Raw genomic sequence first — 25,409 nt, forward strand, 5'->3', positions numbered from 1 at the left:
TCCTGCTGCTCATAAATGCTTCACAAAAACTCACATCAAATGACCCAGAATTGTCCTTTGTTGTGTTTAAAAAGAGCAATAGTTTATCCCTCTCTGGGTAATAGAAGTGTGTCCCTCCTGGGTGTGACCGTCAAATTGTTTTGCCTTCAAACACAAAACTTCTGACAACTATGGACACATCACACTTTGGGTCTTGAGGCTCTGAAAGCCTGCACCTCAAACTCATGGGCTAACCCACATGTAACCTCAAGGCTTAAAATGCGAACAGATCTAGAGGTTTCAAACTGGAGAAGCTTGGACAGAATTTCTTTTTGCTATTGACTTCTAGATGCAACATCATCTGGGTCATGTCACGGCTGGTTAGACTTCACTTTGATCACGATGCGGAAAAACAAACCTGTTGAACTTTGATTTTTTGCAGCTCTGTTTCTGCACAATTTTACGTTCAGATTCTTTTTTCAGATTTTTTTTTTTTACATAGCAACAATTTATTTTTCCTAGATATCAACAGAAGGCATGGAGGCATGCTGCTGGCATGGAGGCTGCACAGCTGCAGAAAGAAAAGCTTTGCAGAGAGTGGTGAAGGCTGCACAGAAGTCTGGAGTCAGACTCTCCACCATCACAGACATCTACACCTCCAGATGCAGGAAGAGGGCCACCTGCATCATGAAGGACCCCACTCACCCAACACACACACTTTTTGCCCCGCTCCCCTCAGGCATAGGTTGAGGATCATTAAGTGCAGAACCACCAATCTGAGGAACAGCTTCTACCCTGAGGCTGTTAGACTCATGAATCCTGGTCAGGATTATCACTGTGAAAAAAAAAATCACTGTAATACCACTTAGTTGTGTGATGCTGGTTATCCATGATGCTGATCTCATGCGGTTTTATTTCATGTTGCTGTGTTCATTTGTCCTCATCTGCTCACACGGACTCATGTTCGTGCAGATGTTGTTTGATGCATTGTTTTGTACTATTAGTGTTTAGTGTATTTAGTTCATATCTTAGATCTTACTACTGTTTTTTTTTACAATTTGTATTTTTGTCGGATATAACTGGGACCCTGTGTACATAGTTTTGTTCCACCTCATGTATCACGTGATGTGAATGACAATATAGAACCTTGAATCCTTGAAAAAAAAAATGCTATGCACAAATTGTGGCTGCACAGTTTGCTGGCCACTTTCAATGGTCCACATTTATGTAACACCTTTATGAGCTCTCCAAAATGCTTTACGATATTTCATTTTCACCCATTCACATACATCCAGTGCTCTGTTAAATATTTTACACTATGTGCACTTTATGTTCTCGCTCATACACTGATAAGCATATTGGGGGCAGTGTCTTGCCCAAGGACACATCTCTTCTATCACCGTGGCCATTAATCATAACCGATAACTAACAGGACCTCATGGACTTTCATCCATATTTTAAATACAGAAGCAAAATAAAGTATATCTGCTGATTTTAACCGGACTCTAAAGTAACATGACCTCAGTTTTCAAACGCTGCTGAGCAGAATCTGAAACGGCTTTTAATAGAAGAGAAGCACAGTATGAAACGAGCCCTACCTGACCCGTCATCTTTCCGTGACAACTATCAAATTAAAAGTCTGCGTTTAACAAACGTGTTCACATTGAAATGTGTCTGAGCGTGTGCTGACGCTGCAGGCCTTTGTACTCACAGTGAGCTGTGAAAGGTGACAAACTGCCGGGTCGGTGGGGTTCAGGGCAGCAGCTCTTTCAAACTCTCCTCCGCCGTGACCACTCACCTTTGACCTCTGGCTGGCACGGCGCACCTGTTTGACGTCGACGGGCAAGTGGTGACTGACGGGAGTCCGGGACGAGCAGTCCTCCTCTGTGTCCGAGAAGCGTGCCTGAGAGGACACAGAACCAAAATCAGCAGCTCCTAATTTAAAGCGTTTGTGGAAGGAGGCGCAGGGCAGAGACATACCAGATTAGACATGAGGAACACTCACTGATTCGCTCTCGGACTGGGAGGAGTTGTGGTGCTTGCCGGGGCCTTTGAACTCCGAATGGCTGGTCAGTGTCGATCGGTGCGTGGACTGGAGGCTGCTGCGGCTGTAGCGGTCTCTGCCAGTGATGCAGAGCAACATGCCAAGATATGGAACGTATCTGCTGATCGCTGATCTGAGAAACATAGAAAAAATAAACACAAATTGATGATAAAATCAGAGCAAATGAAATCTACTAAATACTGAACAGGGAAACTTGAGGAATAGTTCAATAAAAGCCCTGAACTGAATCTCATTTTAAGGTTGTGAGTAGGGATGCACAATATTATCTGCATGGTATTGGTGTCGGCCGATATTAGCGTTAAAGTTCAATATCGGACATGGGCCATTCCATCAAAATAACTCACCGATATAAAAGACACTGTTTTTGTATGACAACCCAGTGACGAGGACGCCTGCAGCGGCAGCGCAACGTGATGACGTCACGCGCGCCTACCTGATCTGATCACAATGGAGAGGAAGAAGTGAAAATGTTGACGGTGTGGAAGTTATTTTTCGTTGAGGATATCAGATTACGAAGATTTTTGGACTAGGTTGAGCCTTTCTACGTCGTCTCCAGTCGGAGATATTTTTCCGACATACCCCACTTACCCAAATTACAAGTTGTCATTTCCGACGTCATTGAGAAGCTAATAGCCGATAGCACTTGGGTGAGTTTTACCACAGACATTTGGACGTCATGTTAGCCCCGTTAGCATGATTAGTCTTACGGCACAATGGATAGACAAAAACGTTGAACTTAAAAAGTCTGTCCTTCATGCACAAGAGTACAGAGGATCCCACACTGCAGCTAGGAACCTGGAACAAGCCTCCACAAGTGAGACAGCATCACAGGTGACTAATGCTAATAAATAACATTTAACATTTTTTTCATTTAATATAAGTTATATCATATGGCTGTTACTGAATATGTCACCAGCTCTTACAGCTGTTACACAATTTTTGTAGCAAATAAGCTTAAATAAGAGGGCTATGTTCTGACAAAGGAAAATATATAAAATATCGTTTTGGTTATCGGCCAAATACGTTTTAACATATCGGCATATCGGACATCTGCCAAAAATCCAATATCGTGCATCTTTAGTTATGAGGGTGACTTTGTGACAAAATGTCATCAAAAATTGAAATTGCAGATGACGGATAAGTGTGAATAAATAAGAAACGGAAGCAGAGCAAACGTACACTAATGTCTGGCAACAAAAATGGTTAAACAACTGCTGAACAAATATGCTTTTTAAAAATGAGTGTCTTCTATGAAAGAAAAAAAATAAGTCTTGTGGCGGCACCCAGAAACCCACTCAATTCAATAAAAATCACTAATTGAATCGTACAGGTACAAATCAAAAAATGAGATCTGGACAAGACTCGGACAGGATATGAAGACAGAGAAGAAATGAGGGTTTGATGAGGTAAGAGGAGACGGGTGAGACTAATGATTACAAGGAGCAGGTGCTGCAAAGGCAGGACTGAAGAGCAGAAACCGACTGAGGAGAAGTGAGCTGGTGGTGCAGGAGAGGAGCTCAGAAAATGAACAAAATATCAAAAAGGAATCAACTCGAACTGTAAACAAACATAAAAACAAACAAAAAGCACAAATCCTGACAACAGGTCTTAATCAAGTTAAGTTGGTTTATTGTCATTTCATCACATGTGGTACATGAGGTGGAATGAAATTGTGTACACAGGGTCCCAGTCACACCCAAAAATAGTGTATTAAAAAAGTAAATAAGGAACTAAGATATACACTAAACACTGATAATACAAAACAATAGAGCGTAACAGCAGCCCAAACATGAGTCTGTGGTGAGCAGATCGGTATGAATGAATGAATACAGCAGCATGAGATCAGCAGCATGAATAATCAGCAGCACAGATAAGTCACATTTCACCGATCAAAGTGGCATTACGGTGACATTTTTTTCTTTTTTTTGTGATTTTTCTGGTTAGGGATTTATGAGTCTAATAGCTTCAGGGTAGCTCTTCCTCAGTCTGGTGGTTCTACACTTAATGCTCCTCAACCTTCTGCCTGAGGAAAGCGAGGCAAAAAGTGAGTGTGCTGGGTGAGTGGGGTCCTTCATGATGCAGGTGGCCCTCTTCCTGCATCTGGCGATGTAGATGTCTGATGATGGGGAGGCTTAATAATAAAGTATCAAGTTTTTCTTTGGATGAGTTTGAGATCAAGCATAAACTGACTGACGGTAAAATGAGCTCTATTCTTGTGATATTTATTTTACATCGGTATTAGTTTAAACTGATGTTTTCTTTATGTGGGAGAACCTTTTTTTTTTTTTAAAGTTATTCGCCTGCATGGATCTTGCCTCCTCAGAATGAAGGACTGTGGTATTTTAACTAATGCAGACAGACTTTCATTGTAATCCTCTGAAGATCAGGAGCTGAGGTTTGGTCTGCTAAGTTACAAAATGCACACGTTCAGATAGTGTCCCATTTTAGTTGTTAAAGATAAATCACAAAAAGCTTTTGAAAAACTAAAAGTGTGGAATAATTCTAATTTTCTCATTTGCAAGACAAATGACTGAAAATATGCTAATCACACAAGCAAACTGAGAATTGCATTAAAATAATGACTTTTAATACTGATTGAATAAAATTGCTAATAATGTGGTTATAACGTGGTGTAAAAAAAAATACTGTGCTCAGTTTGAAGTTGAAAATAAAACGGTGACAGTGTTCATATGAAGGTATGCTTTTCTGTCTTTGTGTGATTGTAGGTTTAAAAACTACATGAAACAAGATGTAATTTTATTTAAGTGTCTTAAAAACATTAAGGTGGAAAGACTGGTCAAGTCTGCAGGAAACCAAAAGGCTCAGATTGGAAAAATAAATGCAATTCAGAAATCTCGAGATTTTAGTTATTCTTTGCAGTCCAAATGTAGGCGTCAAATTCAAGTTTTAAACTTCTATTATTTGTCACCGTTTTGCCAAATTTGAGCCTAGATATCCAGACATGTTCAACTAAAAATTGTTTGTTTTAAAAGGGGACAAATAAAGACGAGTTGAATCCACTTTCAGCATAAAACACAACATCCTACCTGTATTTCGGGTGGGTTATGGCGTATATGATGGGGTTGTGGATGGCTGAGGCTTTGGCGATCACAGCAGGAACAGAGTTCATGTACGGAGTCAGCAGGTCGGCATACCTGGGGGGGGGGTAAAAACAGACAAAACGCACGATGACAGGAGGAAAAATGCGAGAAGGGAATGAGACGCCTTGGATGTGATCAGACAGAGAAAATGAAAAACCTGAATGCACTTAAATAAGTTGGACTTGTGCTCTAATTTAAACATAACACAATATCTAAATAAAAAAATACAGCAATCTATAGTTAGTTACTCATCTATTAGTTCTTAAAAATACAGTTTATTTTTAATTGCTCATGATATCTGAATATATGCTTAATTTTCACTGTATTGGCAAAGTAAAGAGAACTTTATTTTTTTGTCTTGGCAACAAGAAAATCCATTCTGCTTGCAAATTATTAATCTGAACTATGATGTATAGCGCTTGTTGGAGTTTTAAGATTATTATATGTGGCCCTGTGATGGACTTGTCCAGGGTATACCCCGTCTTTCGCACAATGATGGCTGGACATGGGCATCAGTGACCCCCGCAACCCAAAAAGGAAGAAGTGGGTAAAGTGGATGGATGGATGGATGTCACTGAAAATCTCTGCACCACTGATCTGAGAGCAGTGGGAGTGAATAAGATGAGATGGAGCCAAAGAAAATCAGTAAAGTTTGATCTGTTAAAAACTCTGTCTCAGTGGTAGTCACCACATCTGACATGCAAATCGTCATAAAATCCTCGCATGTTTTTTATAGTTTCAGCTATTTTAGAAATGTAAAGGTTTAGGAATTTAAAGTACCGTAACTGAGAGAGGGGGAAGTCTTTTCGTATGTGGTGTGACCTCTATGGGAAGCTAGAACAGCCAAACGTTTAACAACTCATTTCTTTGTTCAGAACATCTTGAACTCTGGAATGTTGTTGGGTTTGATCACATGAGCGTTTCCCTTCAGGTTGCCCCACATTTCTATTGATCCTTTATTCTTCTTGTTTAGAGTAGAACAACTTGAGCTGAGTTGGTTGTCTTGACCCACTTTTCTTAAATATCTTGAAATGTTCTTTTAGAGCTCTGTAAATAATGACGAACCAGCCCCATGGAGGTGCAGCAAATCAAGCTGAAACTAAATTAGTTTTCACAGATGTCATTGTAAAAATATGTTTTTTTATTTTCTATAGTTTTTTTTTTTTTTTTTCAAAAGATGAAGATAGCTTTTGTCCTGAAAACATTTTTGTTTAAAAGCAATGCAGTCTTCCAGGAAACTGCAAATAAGATTTTTTTTTTACGATATTTTCAGATTGACAGCTCTTCTAAACAGTTTTCTCATACTCGTGTATTACCTGCTAATGAAGCTTATATAATTTTCATACTCAAACGTACTGCGTATTTTTTCAATTTAATTTGTTTAAAACAGGGGTCTGCAACATTTACAATCAAAAGAGCCATTTCTGCACCTTCGTTCACTAAATATAAAATGTCAAGAGCTGCAAAACCAGCTACTGTGATCATCAACTGGTGGCCAGTGGACCACGTTTGCTGGAGGGGGCTTTTCTGGCCAGTAAGGGTGACATTATGAAACCAAAAATATCTAATGATTTTTAACATTTATTTATGACTGTGTTTTTTACATTTTAAGACACAATAAAAGAGCAGACTCATAAAAAAGGGAATAAAATAACATGATTTTTACCAATATAAATAAATAAATTCAACAATAAACTATGCAGGCCTATGTAATAATTTTAAATTGTAGAAAAGTTAATTAGGTGCCCTAATTTGAAAAAGTAAAGCATAAAGTTAATGTTTTACTCCTTATTAGTATTAGTATATTAAAGAAATGACAATAAAACCGCTAAAACTACCTCTTAATTGTTTTTGGTCTAATAACGAATAAAATTAAGTTTTTTGTTAATTTTGGTCAAAGCTTGAACGAGCCACTGCAGAGGAACCAAAGAGCCGCATGTCTCATACCCCTGGTTTTAAAGGATAAACATTTTCATTCATCGGTTTATAAGTCTTTAAGACAGCGACAGTAAGAGTTTAAACTAAGTGAAAATTATGGAACTGATAAAGGACTAATAGATAAACATGTTTTCGACAAGATAAATCTTGAGAAAACAGAATACATCACATTTTTTGGTGTTCTTTAGGTCTCTAAAAAATTTATAAAATCTCTGCCAACCGGTTTCAAGATGAAAGAAGTAAAATGTGAACTTGTGTTTTTAATGAATTTAGAGGATTAAGTTCATTCTCATAATATAAACACAAATGTAAAAAAAATTGCAGAACCTTGGAGCTGCTGCAAATCATTTGCATAATCCATTCTATGAGTTTAAACATGAAAGAATATTCGACTTCCTGAGACTACCCACACAGGATGACATAAATTCATCTCAGCACCGTTTTAAAATAAACTAAATTAATCAAAAATATGTGAGTCCGATCATGGGTCGAACCTCAAATCCAAGAGGAACAAAGTGTGTTCCATCCTGGCCGTGGAAAACTGAACCAGCTCTTTACCCTCCCTAGGGTCGTCGAGGTGTCATGGGAGTTTGCCCATGCAGTCTACATGTGTTTTGTGGACTTGGAAAAGACATTTGGCCATGTTCCTCGAGGTGCTCCGTGAGTATGGGATTGGAGGCCTGTTGTTATGGATTGTTTGGTCCCTATACAAGTGGTGCAAGAGTTTGGTTCGCATCACCAGTAATAAGACAGACTCCTTCATGGTGGGAGTTGGACTCCACCAGGGCTGCCTGTTGTCACTGATTCTGTTCATAACGTTTATGGACAGAATTTCTCAATGCAACCAGGGGGCGGAGGGAGTCCGGTTCGATAGCCTCAGGATTCCATCTCTGCTATTAATGGATGATGTGGCCCTGTTGGTTTCATCATGCCGTGATCTTCAGCTCTCACTAGAGCGGATTGCAGCCGAGTGTGAAGCGACTGGGATGCGAATCAGCACCTCCAAATCTGAGACCATGGTCCTCAGTCGGAAAAGGGAGGATTGCTCTCTTCAGGTCGAGGGTGAGGTTCTGCCTCAAGTGGAGGAGTTCAAGTATCTCAGGGTTTTGTTCACTAGTGAGGGAAGAATGGAGTGTGATATTGACAGATTGGTGTAACATATGCAGTATTGTGGACTCTATACCGGTCCGTTGTAGTGAAGAGGGAGCTGAGCTGTAAGACAAAGCTGTCTGTTTACCAGGTGGTCTACGTTCCTACCCTCACCTATGGTAACAAACTTTGGGTAGTGACCGAAAGAACGAGATTGTGAATACAAGAGGATGAAATGAGTTTTGTCTGCAGGGTATCTGGACTTTCCCTTAGAGATAGGGTGAGAAGTTCGGTTATCCGGGAGGGACTCGGAGTAGAACCGCTGCTCATACACATTGAAAGGAGCCAGTTGAGGTGGTTCAGGCATTTGGTAAGGAAATTCCCTGGGCGCCTCCCTAGGGAGGTGCTTTGGGTCTATCTGACTGGGTGGAGACCCCGGAGAAGACCCAGGACATGCTGTAGAGACTGTTTTTCAGTGGGCCTGGGAACACTTGGAGTCTTCCCGGAAGAGCTAGAAGAGGTGGCTGTGGAAAGAAATGTCTGTACTTCCCTGCTCAAGATGCTGCCCCCGTGACCCGACTTTGGAACAAGTGGAAAATGGATGGATTCATCAAAAATATTCCAATGTTGTTACAGAATTTCAGACAGCAAAGTGCACAAACTTGTCTACCTACCCTGCGAACGCAGTAAGGGCTGTGCAGGAGTACGGCGCCCAGGAGATGACAAACAGCAGGATGACGATGAAGGCGATTTTAGCCATCTTCCATTCACTCCTCATTTTATGGAACTTCTTTGCCGACTCTTTGGTCCCCTTACAGTTGATCTTTGTTATCGCCCTGCCAAGCACAGACTTTGTTCACAATATAATTTGCAACTTGACCTAAATGTCAACTTTGATGCACTCGTCAACCCGTGCTCTGTTTATTTATAAAGTAAAGGCTCATTATTATGACACATGAGCTCATCAGTGGACAAATGAGAGTACAAAGTGTGTGAACCAACCGTGTCGTACGTTGGATGGCTCTGAAGATGCAGCAGTAGCAGAAGATGATGATAGAGAGAGGAATGAAGAAAACGAAGGTGAAGAGCAGCATGGTGTAGGAGCGAACCGAAGGGGTGAACGTCATATAGTCCCAAGAACACGACGTCATCAGACCCTCGGGGACGTAGGCACCTTCAGGAGAACATGAACTTGTTACTGAACGCCAACAAGTAAAAACAGTAGAACCACATTCTGTAAACATTTTGCACCTAGTTCAAAATGCACAGTGTTGTATAAAGTACCTTAAAGTGATACTTCAGTGAAAGTACAAGTATCTTACCATATAATTACTTTGGTAAAAGTTAGTCTCCTTGAAAAATTATTATTTGAGTAAAAGTCTTAAAGCATCTGACATTTAATGTACTTAAGTATCAAAAGTAAATTTTTCATATAAAATGTACTTAAAGTAAGAGTATTAAGTAAAAGTGAATGGTTAGAATATCCAAAACAACATTTATTGGGATGCAGTATCCAATGATAAAAACTTGGAAAGTTTGAACTGAACAACAAAAGATTGATCTTTAAAAAGTTTGTTTCTAATGAAGTATTCAAACTTTAGTAACCTTTATTAACAAAGCTGTTAGAAAGCCCACATTGTTGTGTAGTTGGCTTGTTTACCGAGCTAGGTTCTGTTTAGTTATGGCTTGTTTCTTTATGAATTTAATAGTTCCTATGCTCTTGAATGCACCGTGAATGCACCGCTCTGTGTAAAGTGTTGAGCTCAGCTGGAGTTGTTCTTTTTTCTCTTTTCTTCCTGACATGGATGGAGCCTTGTTGTTCAAGCTTGGTTTACTGCTGTGTGTAAATACCAGAAGAAACACAGCAAATAAATCATCCTAAACTGTATATCTGTCTCTTTGTTCTTTAATGGGAAGACAAGTGGCCCAACAACTTCATACCTTGCCTAAAGCAGTTAATGCCCTGTAGAACACCAAACCTTTTTAGCAACCCAATATATATTATATTGCCCAATCAGATTTATTCGAATTTTATATTGTAGGATCGAGTAACGAAGAAGGTTAAGGGAGATATATTGAAGTAAAAGTACACATTTTATTGAGGAAATATAGTAGAGTAAAAGTGAAAGTCGCTAGAAATGTAAATATCGAAGTATAGTAAAGACAAGTCAAAATTCTACTTAAGTACAGTACCAAAGTATTTCTACTTCGTTACATTACAACACTGAAAATGTAGCGTTCATTTGCACTCACATATGTCAAACTCAATAGCCAGAGGCCAAATCTGGTCCCCCAAGGTGATAACTTAAATGTAAAATATTGAATCTCTTCTAATTTTTTCTTTAAAAAAAACAACTACATCAATTAGTTTAGACTTCTCTTGCCTGCTGGCTAACTTTGAAGCCAGAAAGATGGTTAGATCATTCTATCATTATTGATTTTCATGTGGAAAGAGCAACAGAACGTCATATGAGACAGATATATGTGTATATATATATGTACATGTATATGGCTTGGACAAAGTTTTTAAATTTTGCCTCCTTTTTGGTAACCGAGTTCGACACCATTAACTTTGCGGAAGGAATATTCTTGGTGTATTAGCATAATCATGTCTCAAATTAAGATGAAGCTGTTGGATTTATCATCAATGAACCACAAGTTACACTTAAATAATTCCCAGGATTCAATATATTTCATAATCAAAGTTCTATTAATCTAAAATAAAGGGATAAACTAAAAGATAAGAGGATAGGCGTCTGAACAAAAGAGCTAATTAAGGGTGAAAGCATGAATGAGTTGCTTTTTGTTTGTATTGGTAAATCTGGGGAAGTTGATGATTAGCACCATTATTATGTTAAAATGTCCATAACTAGCTGCATATTTCTAACATTTATTTTTTTTTTTTTTTTTTGTACTCGTGTTTTTTTTTTTCATTCAAATTTAAAAAAAAAAATCAAATATCACTCAGTTCTTGTGAGTTTAACTTACGGAATGATTTGCTGTATTATTATTTTTTAGACAATTTGTTCATATTTACATAAATTAATCCAATGCAATTGTGATGACAGAAGGCAGATAAAAAGTTAATATTTTACTAATAAGTTGTTTGTTCATAACAGCTGATTAGTTTCCTTTGGTTTTATTACATCGAAAAATCAATGAAAGCACTTTCCAAGTTTGAGCATTTTCATTTTTTCGACATAATTAACAATTTATAACTTTCAGATACAGATGGAGCAAATGATCATTTGAACCTTTACTCCAGAAAGCTGACCCAAGCAGTAGCACAGTCTGTTAGCAAAATGTGCATCATTTGATGTTAAGCGATACGCCGGTGTATTCTCATTCATCCAGAACAAATCCAAAAGAAATAAAAAACAAAACTGGACTTTCCTCAAGTCCGTTTGCACGTTTGGTACTCACTCCATCCAAAGAAGGGCGGGAGGCTCCAACCTGCGGAGTAGAGCCAGGCTGCAGACACGAAGCCGAGAGCTTTTCTGTGAGACATGGCCCCGAGAGAGGCCAGAGGCCTGGTGATGACCACGTATCGGTCCACTGCAATCACCATCAGCGTCATCATGCTGCAGATCCCAAACAGCGCTCCACAGAAGGCGTACAGTTCACATCCTGCGCAGCAGAGACACAACGAGAGACATTTAGGATGGGATAATCGTTTAAGAGTTTGGCTGCGGTTTTATTCTTATTTGATTTTCTGTGTCATGGTTTCTTTAATTGATTGTGTCAGCTTTCTATTGCTTTTATATTTTGTTTTATTTTTGTATCGGTGCATGTCAATATTAGCCGTTAGCTTTCGGACCCCAGCTAGTCGACCACACGTGTTTGGTTCCTCGTTTTCTCCTATTTTCAGTTGTTTCTTGTGAGAATTTTATCTCGGTTTAAATTGTTTAATATTTCATGGTAAGGGACGTTTTTGCTGCTCTTTTGAATTATGTTCTAGACTTTCTGTCCAATATTTTGTACAAAAAAAAAATGTATTCACACTTGCTGCATAGATTTGAGTTCTCCCCTTCCAAAAACTCACACTTCTCAAAACTGTTTAATATAAAATTAATGGAAAGGAAAAGCTATAGGCCATGATTCATTATAATCTGCATAAGCTGGACCTTACAAACCCCCAAATTCCCACTATATTACAGAATAGTAGAAAATATTTTGGCTAAATTTAATTAATTTATATACACACAGACAGTGTTATACATGCCTTTCACCTGATCCCACAGAGAAGAATGAAGAGATCTTGGTTTCACTCTGTTTGTGTAACACAATTGAGAAACTAACAAACAGAGCCATGACTAAGATGAATGTTTCATGCATTATTTACCATCAGCCTTCACTGTATCTCATGTGTGCTGCGCTTTGATTTATTCTTTCAAATGTTTACCTTTTTCTAAACTGACTTTCTTACTGGTCTTATGGGAAAAGAGCAGGAAACGCAGCAGTCTGCTCTGCCTGGAGCGCATTAGACAAAGTTAATACAAAAAATATCCATCCATTATCTTTACCCATTTCTTGCTTTCAAGGTCACTGGTTCCCATATCCAGGAGTCGATGTACGAGAGGCGGGGACACCCTGAACAGGTCTCCAGTCCATCACAGGGACACACGGAGACAAGCAACCATTCACTCTCTCACTCTCACCTAGGGACAATATAGAGTTATCAATCAGTCTAACATGCATGTTTTTGGTCTGTAAGAGGAAACTGGAGTACCTGGAGAAAACCCACACGTGCACGGAGAGAACATGCAAACGCCACTTAGAAAGGTCCCCGGATGGGATTTGATCTGGCTCACTGAGAGGCAACAGCTCAACCAACTGAGCCACCTCTCTGCAATTGATGCATCCATCCACCCATTATCTTTTATTTACTCTGGAAACTGAATTTTATTCCAACATACATCACCATTGTGTGCATAAAATTAATTTAAATGAGGTTTAAACATATATGAACAATATAGTTTGTGACTAGTTTTAGATAGAGAGTATTTGCAATACGTAGTGTGACTGCAGCCTAACTTCCACATACTTTGTATTTAGACATTTATATGTAAAACATTCAGTTCATTCAGGATATGGGTGCAGTGACTTGATTGTTTATTACTTTTAAATGTTGTACAATATATAAATTTATTTACAAATACTTCCCCTTAGAAATACATTGAGTTCTTGTCACTTACTTCAAAAATACGTTTCTCTTTTAAATGTGCAGCGGCAGATCTTCTCTGTTTTTGTATTCCTGTTCCATGGTGACCTTTGAGCTGTAGCAAGGGGTAGTCAGGGGTCATAGTTGAAGGAGTGCAGCTTCATGCTACAGAGCTAAACCTTATAGCTAGCCTTTTGCTACTTTTTGCTTTTAGCTACTTTTAGATTTTAATTAGCCTTTTGCTTTTTGCTTGCTTTTAGCCAACCTTGTTACTTTTAGTTTCTATATAACCCACTGGTACTTTTAACTAGCAGTTTACTAGCTTAGATACTTAAAACATTTAAATAAACTTTTGCGACTTTACATTTTTAGTTAATATTCTGCTACTTTAAATTTTTAGTTAGCCTTTAGCTACTTTTAGTTTTTGCTACTTTTAGCTAGCATTTATCTTTTATCTTTTAGCTACTTTTAGCTTTTAGCCAAATCTTTGCTTTGTTCAGTGCTTTGTTCAGTTTTTAGCTATCATTCTTCACCTTTAATTTTAGTTAGCCTTTTGCTACTTTTATCTCTTAGCCAGTCTTGTGCGAGTTTTAGTTTTTGCTACATTTAGCTTTATCTTGTAGCTACTTTTAGTTTTTAGCTGGCCTTTTGCTACTTTCAGTTTGTAGCTACCATTCACCATTAAATTTTTAATTAGCCTTTTGCTACTTTTAGCCTTTAGCCAGTGTTGTGCTACTTTTAGTTTTTGGTACATTTAATTACTTGTATCTTTTAGCTACTTTTAGTTTTTAGCTGACACTTTGCTACTTTCGCTTTTTTGCTACTATTCCTGATCTTTTAATTTTTACTATGCCTTTTGCTACTTTTAGTTTTTGCTACTTTTAACTAGCATTTTGCTGCTTTTATCTTAACTGCTTTTAGATTTTAGTTAGCCCTTTGCCACTTTCATTTACAAAGTATTAGCTACCATACCTTTTGCAGCTTTTGCCTTTTAGCTAGCACTTTGCTTTTTTAAGCTTTCAGTCAGTGATTTAGTCCTTTAAGCTTTAACACTTCAGTTTCTGCTTCTTCAGCATATTTCAGCAGTCATTCAGCAATGTATTTTTACAGGAATCGCTATTTCTCTGGTTGGACGACAATCGTTCTATTTGAGCTAAACATTTTTTCTTTAATTAAGTAACCTGGGTGATTAAAACAAATCATTTTTCACATTTTAAGTCTTACACAGATGACTTTAATCAAACCTTTGCAGTCTTGTTCATTATTCAGACATGTTTGTCTGGGACATAAAGCCCTTGTGTCTGTCAGAAACAGCCGAGCTCTTGTCTCATCACTGAACCTCTGTGGTCCGAGGTGTGAATGACCCCACATGAGCCTAAAATCCAGGAATCGGGCAAAAAGACTTCTGGATGAAAGATCAATTGTTTTCAACAATCAGTCGTCTTTGGCTGAAGCCCTCAGGCCTCAACCTGCAACTGTTTGTTCAAAATGAAACCCGGCAGTTTGAAAACTCAAACTGGAGTCGGTCCACGTCAAAACTTAGAAAAGGTTAAGAACTGAGGCGCTGTCAGGTTTAGGGTCTACAATGTAGCATTCTGTTGTAAATATACAGAGAGATCTCATCCACATTTTTGTTCCTTCACAAGCAGACGCACAGCTTCAGCAACAAAACAAACATTCAGTCATCACTTTATCCGTAGGCTCCGAGTGTACGATCAGCGTTTAAACGATCATGTGAACAGTCACAACTCATCTCACCCTGGAACGAGATGAAATCTCTATTGTAGTTTTTGTTTTTGTGTGAAAGGCTCAAGCAAATAATTGTCCTGAAACTAGTATCACAGCATCTGTATGTCAGTTTGACATGTAAAGCCTGGTTCATACAAGCTCCAAAGCAGCAACAGATGTTCTGGAGAATAATCTAAAGTTCTGAGACATTTTGTTCTGACAGCAAAGTTCAGCACATTGTATAGTTCATGGTAAATATCTCAGTCAGGATGGGGGGAATACAATGAAACTAAGGCACTGTCAGCACTCCTCTGGACATGTTTGTCAAACTTTATTTTTTTCATTTGTAAAACATATTCTGTCTACATGACAGTTTTTAAAGTGTTGAAATACTCAAATCAAACCACAATGGCAAAGAAGCTTACTGTAAATATGGACTTTCCTCCAAATTAATTTGGAAGCCTTTGTTAAGCTTCTCGTATCTGAGAAGAAATAAAAATAAAAAAAAGGATCAGGATGAACACAGGCAAACAAAACCAAAACAAGAAAACTTTGTAAAAACAGCTCCATTGTTGATGTGGTTTTAAGTAATAGAGCCTGAAATAGGCTGCTACCTCATTATTTCCAAGAGCTCTGTGTCTTTACACACAGACGCACCAAGAACATTTTTAAAAACCGTCGTTTTGGGACTTATTTTTAAAATGCAAAGTTTATAAGAAGTCTGTTTCTGGAAATAGTTGTAGTTGTGTAGACAGAACATAAACCCTGTATCTCTATGGGTTATGAATGTTGGTCAAAGCTTTGTCCCAGTACCAGTTACCCATGTCCCAGGAGAAATTTGATAGTCAACTCATATCCGAGGCCAAATGGGGGAGTCAGATTCGGAGAAGCCACAATTGTTGATTTTCTTCAGGCAGACAGTTTTTTTTCTTGTCAGCCTTGATTCTTGCTGGAACTTTCCCAGTCCAAAATAATCAGATTTATGGGTATTTCACTCGACTGATTTGTGTTATGAGCCTTCCTCAAGGTCGATCCCAACATGCTGACGAGTCCTTAAAGCCGCAGGTGGCCTGCGATTCTCATAAGTCGCCTCTATCTTATTATGGTTTAGCTCGTAAATCAGCTGATTTTGAGTACTCATAGCACGAACCAATCCTTCACACAGACTCGGAAGCTTTGCCATGGCTGAAGCTGCTGCTGATGTCTTCTTCAAAAGTTGATCAACAGAGCCCCATTGATGCCAAAGAGCAGAAACGCTGCTATAAATTCAAATATATAAATGTCTTCAGCATCCTCCTGAGCCAGAACTGAGAAACACATCAGCTGAAAACTCCCCACGGATCTCTGACGTACCCCGCAGCATGAGTCTCAGCCAGACAAGAGGGTTCTCGAGGATCCTGTCATTTTGTTGAAAATATTTTGTTTATTTTTGTTGAAAGTCCAGCTCACCAGATCCATAATAGTATTTTTCGTTCTGGAGATGTGTTCCAGGAGCTTCAAAACACACAGAGAGCAAGAGCAGGAGGAAGAGGAGAACAGGAGAGGGAGAGCAGAAGCATCCATCTTGAGCAAGAGCCAGAAGAAAATGGAAAGAAAGCTGAATAAAGTTGAGTATCTAAATTATGTCTCACCTTGATCACAATTCATTTTCTATTTTTGTCTCCAGTGAGTCACAATTTAGTTTTACAGGACTCCAAATCCTCTCGAAGCCGTCTCACGCTTTTCACACCTTCTAACTCACACAACCCAAATTGAGAAGAGTTCGAGGCAGGTTTCAGACTCTATTTTGAGACTACTATTTTACACAAACATCAAACACGTTCAAATACCCAACAACACGAGAATGAGGCCTTGTGATTCACATGACAAAAGGAGAAGCCTTCCAAACATCTGGAGACACTTAAAAAACTTCACGAATGCTGTTCACTGTTTGTCACCAACAGTGAGAGCCCGGTGAAATACTGGTTAAAGTCAAACTTCATCAAGTCTAAGTTGCAGGTGTGGAAATTAACTGAACACAAACCAAGATCTAAACCGATGAAATTAAAGTGACATGAAGAAACATAGGAACTAAGTCCTCAATGGTGTTGAATCTTGGTCCTCAAGGGCCACCATACTGCATGTTTTAGATGTTTCTCTGCTTTCACCAGTGGTGGGATGTAACGAAGTACAAGTACTTTGTTACTGTACATAAGTAAATTTTTCATTTATCTGTACTTTACTTAAGTAGAGTTCAATGTTGGTACTTTTGGCTTTTACTCTACTACATTTTACAATAAGTATCTGTACTTTTTACTACACTACATTTCTATAATGCGTTGTTACAAGTTACATCCACGTTGCAGCTTTTTGATTTGTTCGTTAGTTTGAAATTAACCAATGGCGAGAGGGGAGTTGGTCCATTGAATCACTGCAAAGTGGACAGGTAACGTTAGACCTACCTTCAAGAAGAGCTGGACCAATGACGTATATTCTAGTATACACGTCACTGAGCTGGGTGCACCCACAGCACTGCTAACACACCCAAAATGGATTCCACCACCACCCATGGCCTTATTGAAAGATTATTGAAAAACTATTGCAAGACTATTGAAAGACTATTGAAAGACTATCCAATACAGCAGGACAGATTCTCTCTCAAAAGAGCCAGACTGGATTAAAAAAAAACTTTGAAAAACCACTTCTTCTGAACTTAAACATAAAATTCTTGCTACAAATATTAAAATGTGTCAGTTCATGGGATGTTAGGAGACAAGAGATGTCTCCAAATGTCTCGACACTCGGTCCAAATTTTGAAAATTATGTCAGGAAGTTAAAATATTGTTCACTATTGACCCATTACAAGGTTGACTAGACAGTATTTTAACTAGAGTTGATGAGAAACTGGAGTTGAACTGATCAGTGTCTATTCTTTTGTCAGGTCTAATGCTTCTTTTTTCAGACAGACAACTTTTACTTAAATGTGTTTCCTGCAGTTAAAATGACACATTGGTTTTGATTTGTGTTATATAAAAACTTTCAAAGGTATAATCATTCCTCTCTTATTTTGCTTAATGGCATTTAACTCTGCAGGTCATCCCTGAAATTCTGATGCACAGAATCACAAGTCCAAGTGTGAACTGTGTCACGGGGTAAACACAATAATAACATGAATTATCTGCAGCATCGTTCATTAAAATGGAACAACACTATTAATGTATTACAGATAATATACATACAGTAGAAACACTTAATGATATTGTAGACCATTGCATTAGGTAATACATTCAGCAAGTACTTTTACTTTTAATACTTGAAGTGTTTTTAAAAGCAAGTACTTACTTTTACTTAAGTAAAATGTTATTGTGGTACTTCTACTTAGAAACCCTTGCAATAAATGAGGGACTACTGTATACAACAGATTTTGGAAGGCAGGCCTCATATTTCAGACTTTTGGATGAAAGACAAAATGTCATCTGGACAGATTCTTCTTGGAAGAAACATCTGTCCAGATGACATGATTTAACTTTTTTTTTTAATTTGTAAAGCTGTGGAAACAAAATACCTGCAGTGTCCTGAGAACTAAACTCTGATTCACTAAATCTGTTTTCTGCAGGCTACTGAAGCAACAAACTGACACAACGTTGAGCTGCAACGCACAACAACAGTGTACAAACAACAAAGACAAAAAAATCAAGCATTTCTGAAAACACACTCTAAAGGCTGTCTAAAGTGTCATTTCACTGTACGAAATGTTGCATCAAGTGTTTTAATGAAATCCTGCCATACTTGGCATTCAATGCACAAGCTGTTCTCTGACAAAAAGAAAAAAAAATCATAAAAACTCATATTTAATTACATTTTTTTTTTTTTGGTTTCCAGCCAACACTTTAGTCAAACTGCATTTGGATGATTTTCTTTAAGTATCAGAAGATTTCTGCACTAAAATTGCACTTAATGCGCCGCTCTAACGGCTTTAATTAAGTATTTCAAAAGGGCTAATTTAAAATAATTTCACCACCTTAAAGGAATTACAAAGAAATGTTAGTTCTTGTCAGACTAAATGTATTCCTGGTGCAATAAAGAGTTCAATAAACTGAGTAGCAAAGCAGCAGCTCCAAATATTACAACCTTAAAAGCCTCACTTTTATTAAAAATCACGTTCAAATATGGAAATTTGAATCTGAAAGAAAAAGGCATGAATATTACTTGTTATCAAGGTCAAAGCAGAGTCTTGTTCACCACTTCTTAATGTTTTATCAAATCATCTGCATTGTTTCACTTGGATACCTCCATGTGAGTTCATTTAGAGGCAGGTGTCTCTAAATGCACTGAGTTTCGTTCTTTACAATAAAAAAACATTGGTTATGGTGATATAGGTCACACAGAAGTTTAACAACATGGCTGCTTGAAATAAAATGTGTGCACAAATCCAACTATATAATATATTTAGTAAGTCTTTATTGCATACTTTACATATTTGGTTGTAAATGTACCTTTAAGCATGTCGTACCTTTCTTTCCAAATATCCACTGTTTGTGCATGCTGGTGATGAAGAAGATGGGCGTCTGGGTGAGACACATGAGGAAGTCTGTCACCGCCAGATTAATGATGAAGATGTTTGATGGTGTCCGAAGGCCCCGACTCCTACACACACACACACACACACACCTGGCTGTTGACATACTTTAAAATACTTCAAATTTAAGACTAAATCAGTCTTCACGTTTTAGCATATGAGCTGTGATGGACAAATACAGGAAACAAGTGAGTTTATTTAACGCTTCAAGCCTCTAAAAGGAATATTATAAAATACCTGCAGAAAGCGTATATGACCAGGAAGTTTCCCAGCATGCCTGTGATGCCCACAGCGAGGATGACGACGCCGATGATGTAGTGGGCGTGGTCCGGGACGTTCACTGTTGGGAACGGATGAGCTGGGACGATGGCGCCCTGGAGGCAGACGAACAGAAAAACTGTTGTTTTAGAGCAAAATAGTGAAAATGTGGCAACAAAACACTGTGGAGTTGTTTGGTAAAAAACAAAACAAAACAATAATGTAAACAGCTGAAAAACTGAAAATTAAAAAGCTAACTTACAGTTAAAAACATAAAAGATGTTCAAAATGACATCCATCCATCCATCCATCCATCCATCCATCCGTCCATCCACTGGACGAGTTTCAGAAGCAACAAGTCCAGGAGGAAAACCCAGAGTTCTCTCTCCCCAGCGACACTTTTCATCTTCTCCTGGAGGTCCTCCAGCAAGTTCTGGGTCTACCCCAGGGTCTCCTACTAGTGGGCTGTGCCTAAACTCCCTCCAGAGTCCTCCTCAGCAGATGCCTGAGCTACGTCAGCTGATTCTTTTTGATATAAGAGGAGCAGCGGCTCTACTTTGAGCTCCCCCTGCATGACGGAGCTCCTCACCCAATCTCTTAAGGCTGAGCCCGTCATCCTATGAAGGAAGCTTGTATCTGGAATATTGTTCTTATGGTCATGACCCACACTTCATGGCTAAAGGTTGGGGTTGGAAGAGCTTTGCCTTTCATCACAACTGACCAACGCAACGCCCTCATTACTAAGAAAGAGGCACGAGCTGTCAATCGTCCTGCTCCGTTCTTCCATCACTTGTCAGCAGTTCTCAGATGCTTGAACTTCTCTGCTTGAGGCAGAGACTCACCTCTGACCCTGAGGGAGGATTCTACCTTTATGCAACAGAACACCAAGCCCTCAGCTGGCTCTCCTCCCAGCTGTGAACCGTCCCGGTGCACGCTGAAACGCCAACCATCCCACACCGTCTTGATTATTCAGCATCTCAACATGGATCTGTCATTCCTGGCACCTTGAGGCTGTTTTCTGGCCTGTTCATAGATGTTATACATTTGGGTCAGCCACAGTTCTAACGATGATCTCTGCAAACGTAATATTCCCTGTCAGTTTTTTGAGTCAAAATATGAGAAATGTAAGAGCTCCACTTTCGAAAACAGCTGAGAGTGATCTAAATAATAAAAAGTGCAAACTTGAGAACACCAAAGTTGAAGGACTGCATTTTTATTAAAGCAGAGCTTTTGTCAACCAACAGTTCACATGTGATGATAATCATTTCCAGCTGAGGTACAACTCAACAGAATTCATGTCAGATTCTTACTAATCCTTGGCATCAAGGTTTCCCTTAAGTTTTTTTGTTTTGCGCAGCTGTTCACACACCCACACTCATCCAGACACACATCACCAAGACGTCCTCCGCCGAGCTTCTTCTTCCTCTTCGTCACTTTCCACAGAGTTTAACAGGATCACACAGAGCAGGGATATTCAACTAAACTACTCAAGGGGCCACAGTTACTGAAAACCAAGCGCTCAGGGGCTGGATATTCAACAATTTTCAGTCAGCTCATCTGAACGGTTTCTTTCTTCTTTTTTTTTTTGTGCTGAGATGTTTCGTCTTCCATCCAGAAGGCTTCATCAGTCTGAGGAAATGTCAAACAAATCTGCTTCAGCTTACTCCAAAGTGGAAAAAGAAAACAGTTATGTTGGTGCTAAAATGGTCTCTGGATATCTGGATTACAATTCCTGGATTATTGAGCATGTACTTTGGTGCTTTGAACCAGTTTGACATGACTGTCGACGAGGGAGAGGGCGGGCACCGGAGATCATCTTATCACAAACATAACTGGTTTTTCCCACTTTGGAATAGGCTGCTGGGGACCAGTAGTTTTGTTTGGCGTTTCCTGATGAAGCCTTTTGAATGGAAGGTGAAATGTCTCAGCACAAAAAAAAAAGAAACCGTCCAGATGACCCGACTGAACATTTGATTTTTATACCTGGAATATTGAGCATGTACTTTGGTATATCCAGTCGCTGTTCTCATTAAGTAAGTTTGTTTTATGGTTTAAAATCTAGTTTTATTTAAAAATGAGCCCACTGGTGGGCCTTACTGGTCTCACCCCTCAGCCTGATTTGGGCCCCGGGCCGCCAGTTGAATAGCCCTGACATAGAGGCTAGTGTGTATACTTCAGTGTATTTAGTATATTTCTGTGTATTTGTCAAACATCTGTTTCAGCAGTTTCATTCAGAGTTTTAACCTCATCCTGCTAAAATGAGGACATTTTTTACAGCGGAGGAAAAAAAGATTACCGGTATGCAAGAGATTGAGTGTAACGGAAGATGGGACTAGATTGTGTGTGTGTAATGTAGATCCATTATAATCAAGTCTGATATCATTGTCGGTGTTAAGGTTGATCACACTTTTTCTTTCCCCTCCGGTCTGGTTTAAAGTCCCCCTCTGTCTTGTTTCTCCTTTTCACATCTTTGCCTCTTGACCTGCCTGATCTCTTCATCCTCCTAGTTGATTCTCAAACCTTCGCCACGTCTTCCTCTCTGAAATCTCTTGATCAGTCTTTCCCTTCCTCCCTCTCTTTCCTTTCATGTCTCCCATCTTCCGGCTCAGACGCAGATTAGGGCCGATCACAGCGGCAGGCGAGATGGAAAGGGTTCATCGAGCTGCTTGGGGAAAGTTTGTGTTTTTCAAAGATTGAAAGAAAACGGTGGGTCGTGTTATGTTTCCCTGCTGTCTTCACGTCATCAGCTAACAACTGTCTAACACACGGTGATAGAAATGGAGTGAGACTGATAGTGAAGATTAGGAAGAGCACATTTAGTTAATTTAAGTAAACATAGACAACTATAAATGTACAAATTAATTCTTCTACAACAGAAGTTTGTTACCCTGAATCAACTGTTTTCTAAAAAGAGTTCCCATGAAGTAAATAAACAGCACAAACACAATTATATTTAAGTAATACGGCTCATTTATCAACTAGTTCTGGAAATGATTTAGCCTCATTAAGTCTCAGACAGGCTCATTGCTCATTGACTAAGTAAATGAAGAGGTTCGTCTGCTCCCAAAATGTGCAAAGTGACTTCACGTTGTCTGTTTTTCCAATAAATTGGATTTATAATGGGGTATTTTTGCTGAGTTCATCTTCTTTCTATATATATATATTTTTTTTTATTATGTATGTCAGCTTGTTTTCTTGTTTGTTTCATTCATTTTTATTTTATTTTTTCTTCACACAAAGTCCTGATTTGTGAATCGTCACAGCTGCTTTTAAACGTTTCATTTAATTCTTCGTCATATTCTGTGTATATGTAGCATTGTCCAGGGTTTATGAAAAGGTGGTATGATTTAAAATGAAATGGAAAAAAGGCAAAGAGTACTGCCAACAAAAATCTGCAGCTTAAAACCACTGTTAACAAATATAGAACAGAAAGTGTGTTAAGAAGTCTGAATAGTCTATTCTAATCACAGAGGTTTACAAAATTGCACATTCAAGCAAGAGAAAGAAAATTGTAAAATACGTCAAAAAGTTTGGTAATTATGAGACAAAACCTCAAAATTAAGCATGTTTTAATGGACTTGTGTTCTTCATGCTTACTGTTCATTGAGGTCACTGCATCTCATAGTTTAGACCTTCATGCTTTCACTTATTGTTTGGTTGGATTTTTGCATCACAAATCCTTTTAACAGCTTTTATTATCAGATGTTTAGTGGCTTAACTGAGAGCTCCAGCAGTAATTGCACATGCACTTCCTTTTATAACCACTAGAGGTCCCCAAAAGTGATGCAGAGATCAGAGTTCCATTTTGCTCACGTGGAGGACAGACTCATGAAGAGATCACTCATTAGAGGACATACCTGTACATATGTATACACTTTATGTCATTTTAAACCATAAATGTAAAATTCAGACGGTTTCTTTAGTTTTAAGTCTTTACAAAGTGATCTGAAACACATCTTCTGTTTTAGGTGGCTGAAAAACCTGCAACAGTTGTCAATTATTTCATCATTTAAATATTGACAGTGATAAACTGAGGAGATGTTCCAGACAAGATTTTCTCTCTCTCCATATTACCCACCTTTGAGCACTGTATTCTGCCTTCTTTGGAAATTATCACTTATTTTCTTCCTTTGTTTACAGACTTGATGATACAGATGAATATCGCATGAGCTGCACACTTGATGCTCTCAGAGTCAGCCACACCTTGTGAGCAGGTCCTCAATTAAAACATTTTTGTGTTTAGAAAAGGAGAATTCTCCACCTTCTAAATGACAAATCAGAAAGGACTGACATGCAACTGTTTCAAACCCCAAAAAATTAGAATTGCACCACTATTTTTCCAGCACATCTCTCATATTCGAGCTGATCGTTTGCATTAGAATTTAATATATATTCTATTAGACTGAGAAGCCAAGCAATGTTTATAAAAACGACAGGAAAAATGGATCTAAGCCAGAAAGTTTCATCAAAACCCCAAATATTTCTGAAAGAGCGCTCCCATCTGTCTCTGCAGTCTATAAATCTGTCCAACGTTTCATCTGTCCCAGATCACCCTTATCTGATGTCTGCCTGGACTCCTGCAGAGCAAATTTACCATTATTTTCTTTTCTGTGTCCTATATGAGCTGCAGCTTCATGGATGCACTGAAGGATTTTCCTCAAGGCTGCAGGATAACTGATTCCACTCTCAGACAGAAGGAGATGCTTGGCTTCTGAGACCCTGATCATCTCAAGAACTGAAACTTGGAGCAGTCGTTTTATTAAAGTTTAAAACTGGCAAACATTCAAACTCATTTGTGAGTGAGGCTGCACAACGATGACCTCATATTTAACCATTATTTGCCTCTGAATGTATTTTTGATGAACATATAATAAAAATACTGACACATTTTGCATCTGCTGTAACAAATCCACACTATTTTATGAAATTATCTATATTTGCAAAGAACAAATGCTTCAGCTCAGGTTTTCAAGCACTTATCCAAAAAGATCAAGGAACCAGCACTGCCTGCAGGTCAGATGAATAGATAAACACCTTTTGGGCAAACATCTCACGCATTTCCCTCATTGAATAAACCCAAAATTAAATGATTGTTCAGATTTAAACAAAAACCAGTCTGAATAAAACCAAACACTCACAGCTGGAGCTACAGGAGACACCTCCACGAGCCTCTGCGGGTTGATGGAGCTGATGTTCCAGGGTGCACGGCCGGTCGGGTCCGGTGTGGGCATCACCGGTGCGCCGTGGCGCCTGGAATCCATCCGAGCGGTGGCTTTGTTGGAGATATTTGAGAGGAAGAAGTTCACATGAGAGGTTCTGAGCCTATGTGAGGTGATGCACGGGTCCAGTCATTGCCACTCTGCTCCTCCTCACTCAAACTGTGGCACAGCATCTGTGGCGCGCGCGGAAGCCTCGCGCTCAAAGTCTCTCTCGCGGTTCTCATCCAATCTCTGTGCGAGTAGGTCTCCGTGTGCACAAGGAGACGAAGAACGCCCTCTCTCTTCTTGTTCTTCATACGATTAAATAAATGGA

At 38.9% G+C, this 25,409-nt stretch overlaps 1 protein-coding gene across 1 annotated transcript in view; it reads right to left on the reverse strand.

Annotated features, from left to right (window-relative positions):
• Positions 1–25,138, reverse strand: part of opn4b (opsin 4b) — a 37,203-nt gene extending 12,065 nt beyond the window's left edge. The window contains exons 1-9 of the mRNA XM_037691152.1: positions 25,016–25,138; positions 19,857–19,993; positions 19,554–19,687; positions 11,596–11,799; positions 9,175–9,346; positions 8,847–9,008; positions 5,092–5,199; positions 1,985–2,156; positions 1,691–1,882 (exon numbers count right to left, since the gene is read on the reverse strand). Of these exons, the coding sequence (XP_037547080.1) occupies positions 1,691–1,882; positions 1,985–2,156; positions 5,092–5,199; positions 8,847–9,008; positions 9,175–9,346; positions 11,596–11,799; positions 19,554–19,687; positions 19,857–19,993; positions 25,016–25,138 (1,404 nt within the window). The remainder of the gene's footprint in view (positions 1–1,690; positions 1,883–1,984; positions 2,157–5,091; positions 5,200–8,846; positions 9,009–9,174; positions 9,347–11,595; positions 11,800–19,553; positions 19,688–19,856; positions 19,994–25,015) is intronic.
• Between the last annotated feature and the right edge of the window lie 271 nt (positions 25,139–25,409).

This window comes from Nematolebias whitei, chromosome 17 (genome assembly GCF_014905685.2).
Source record: "Nematolebias whitei isolate Nwh7 chromosome 17, NemWhi1, whole genome shotgun sequence".
Classification (NCBI taxonomy): Eukaryota; Metazoa; Chordata; class Actinopteri; order Cyprinodontiformes; family Rivulidae; genus Nematolebias; species Nematolebias whitei.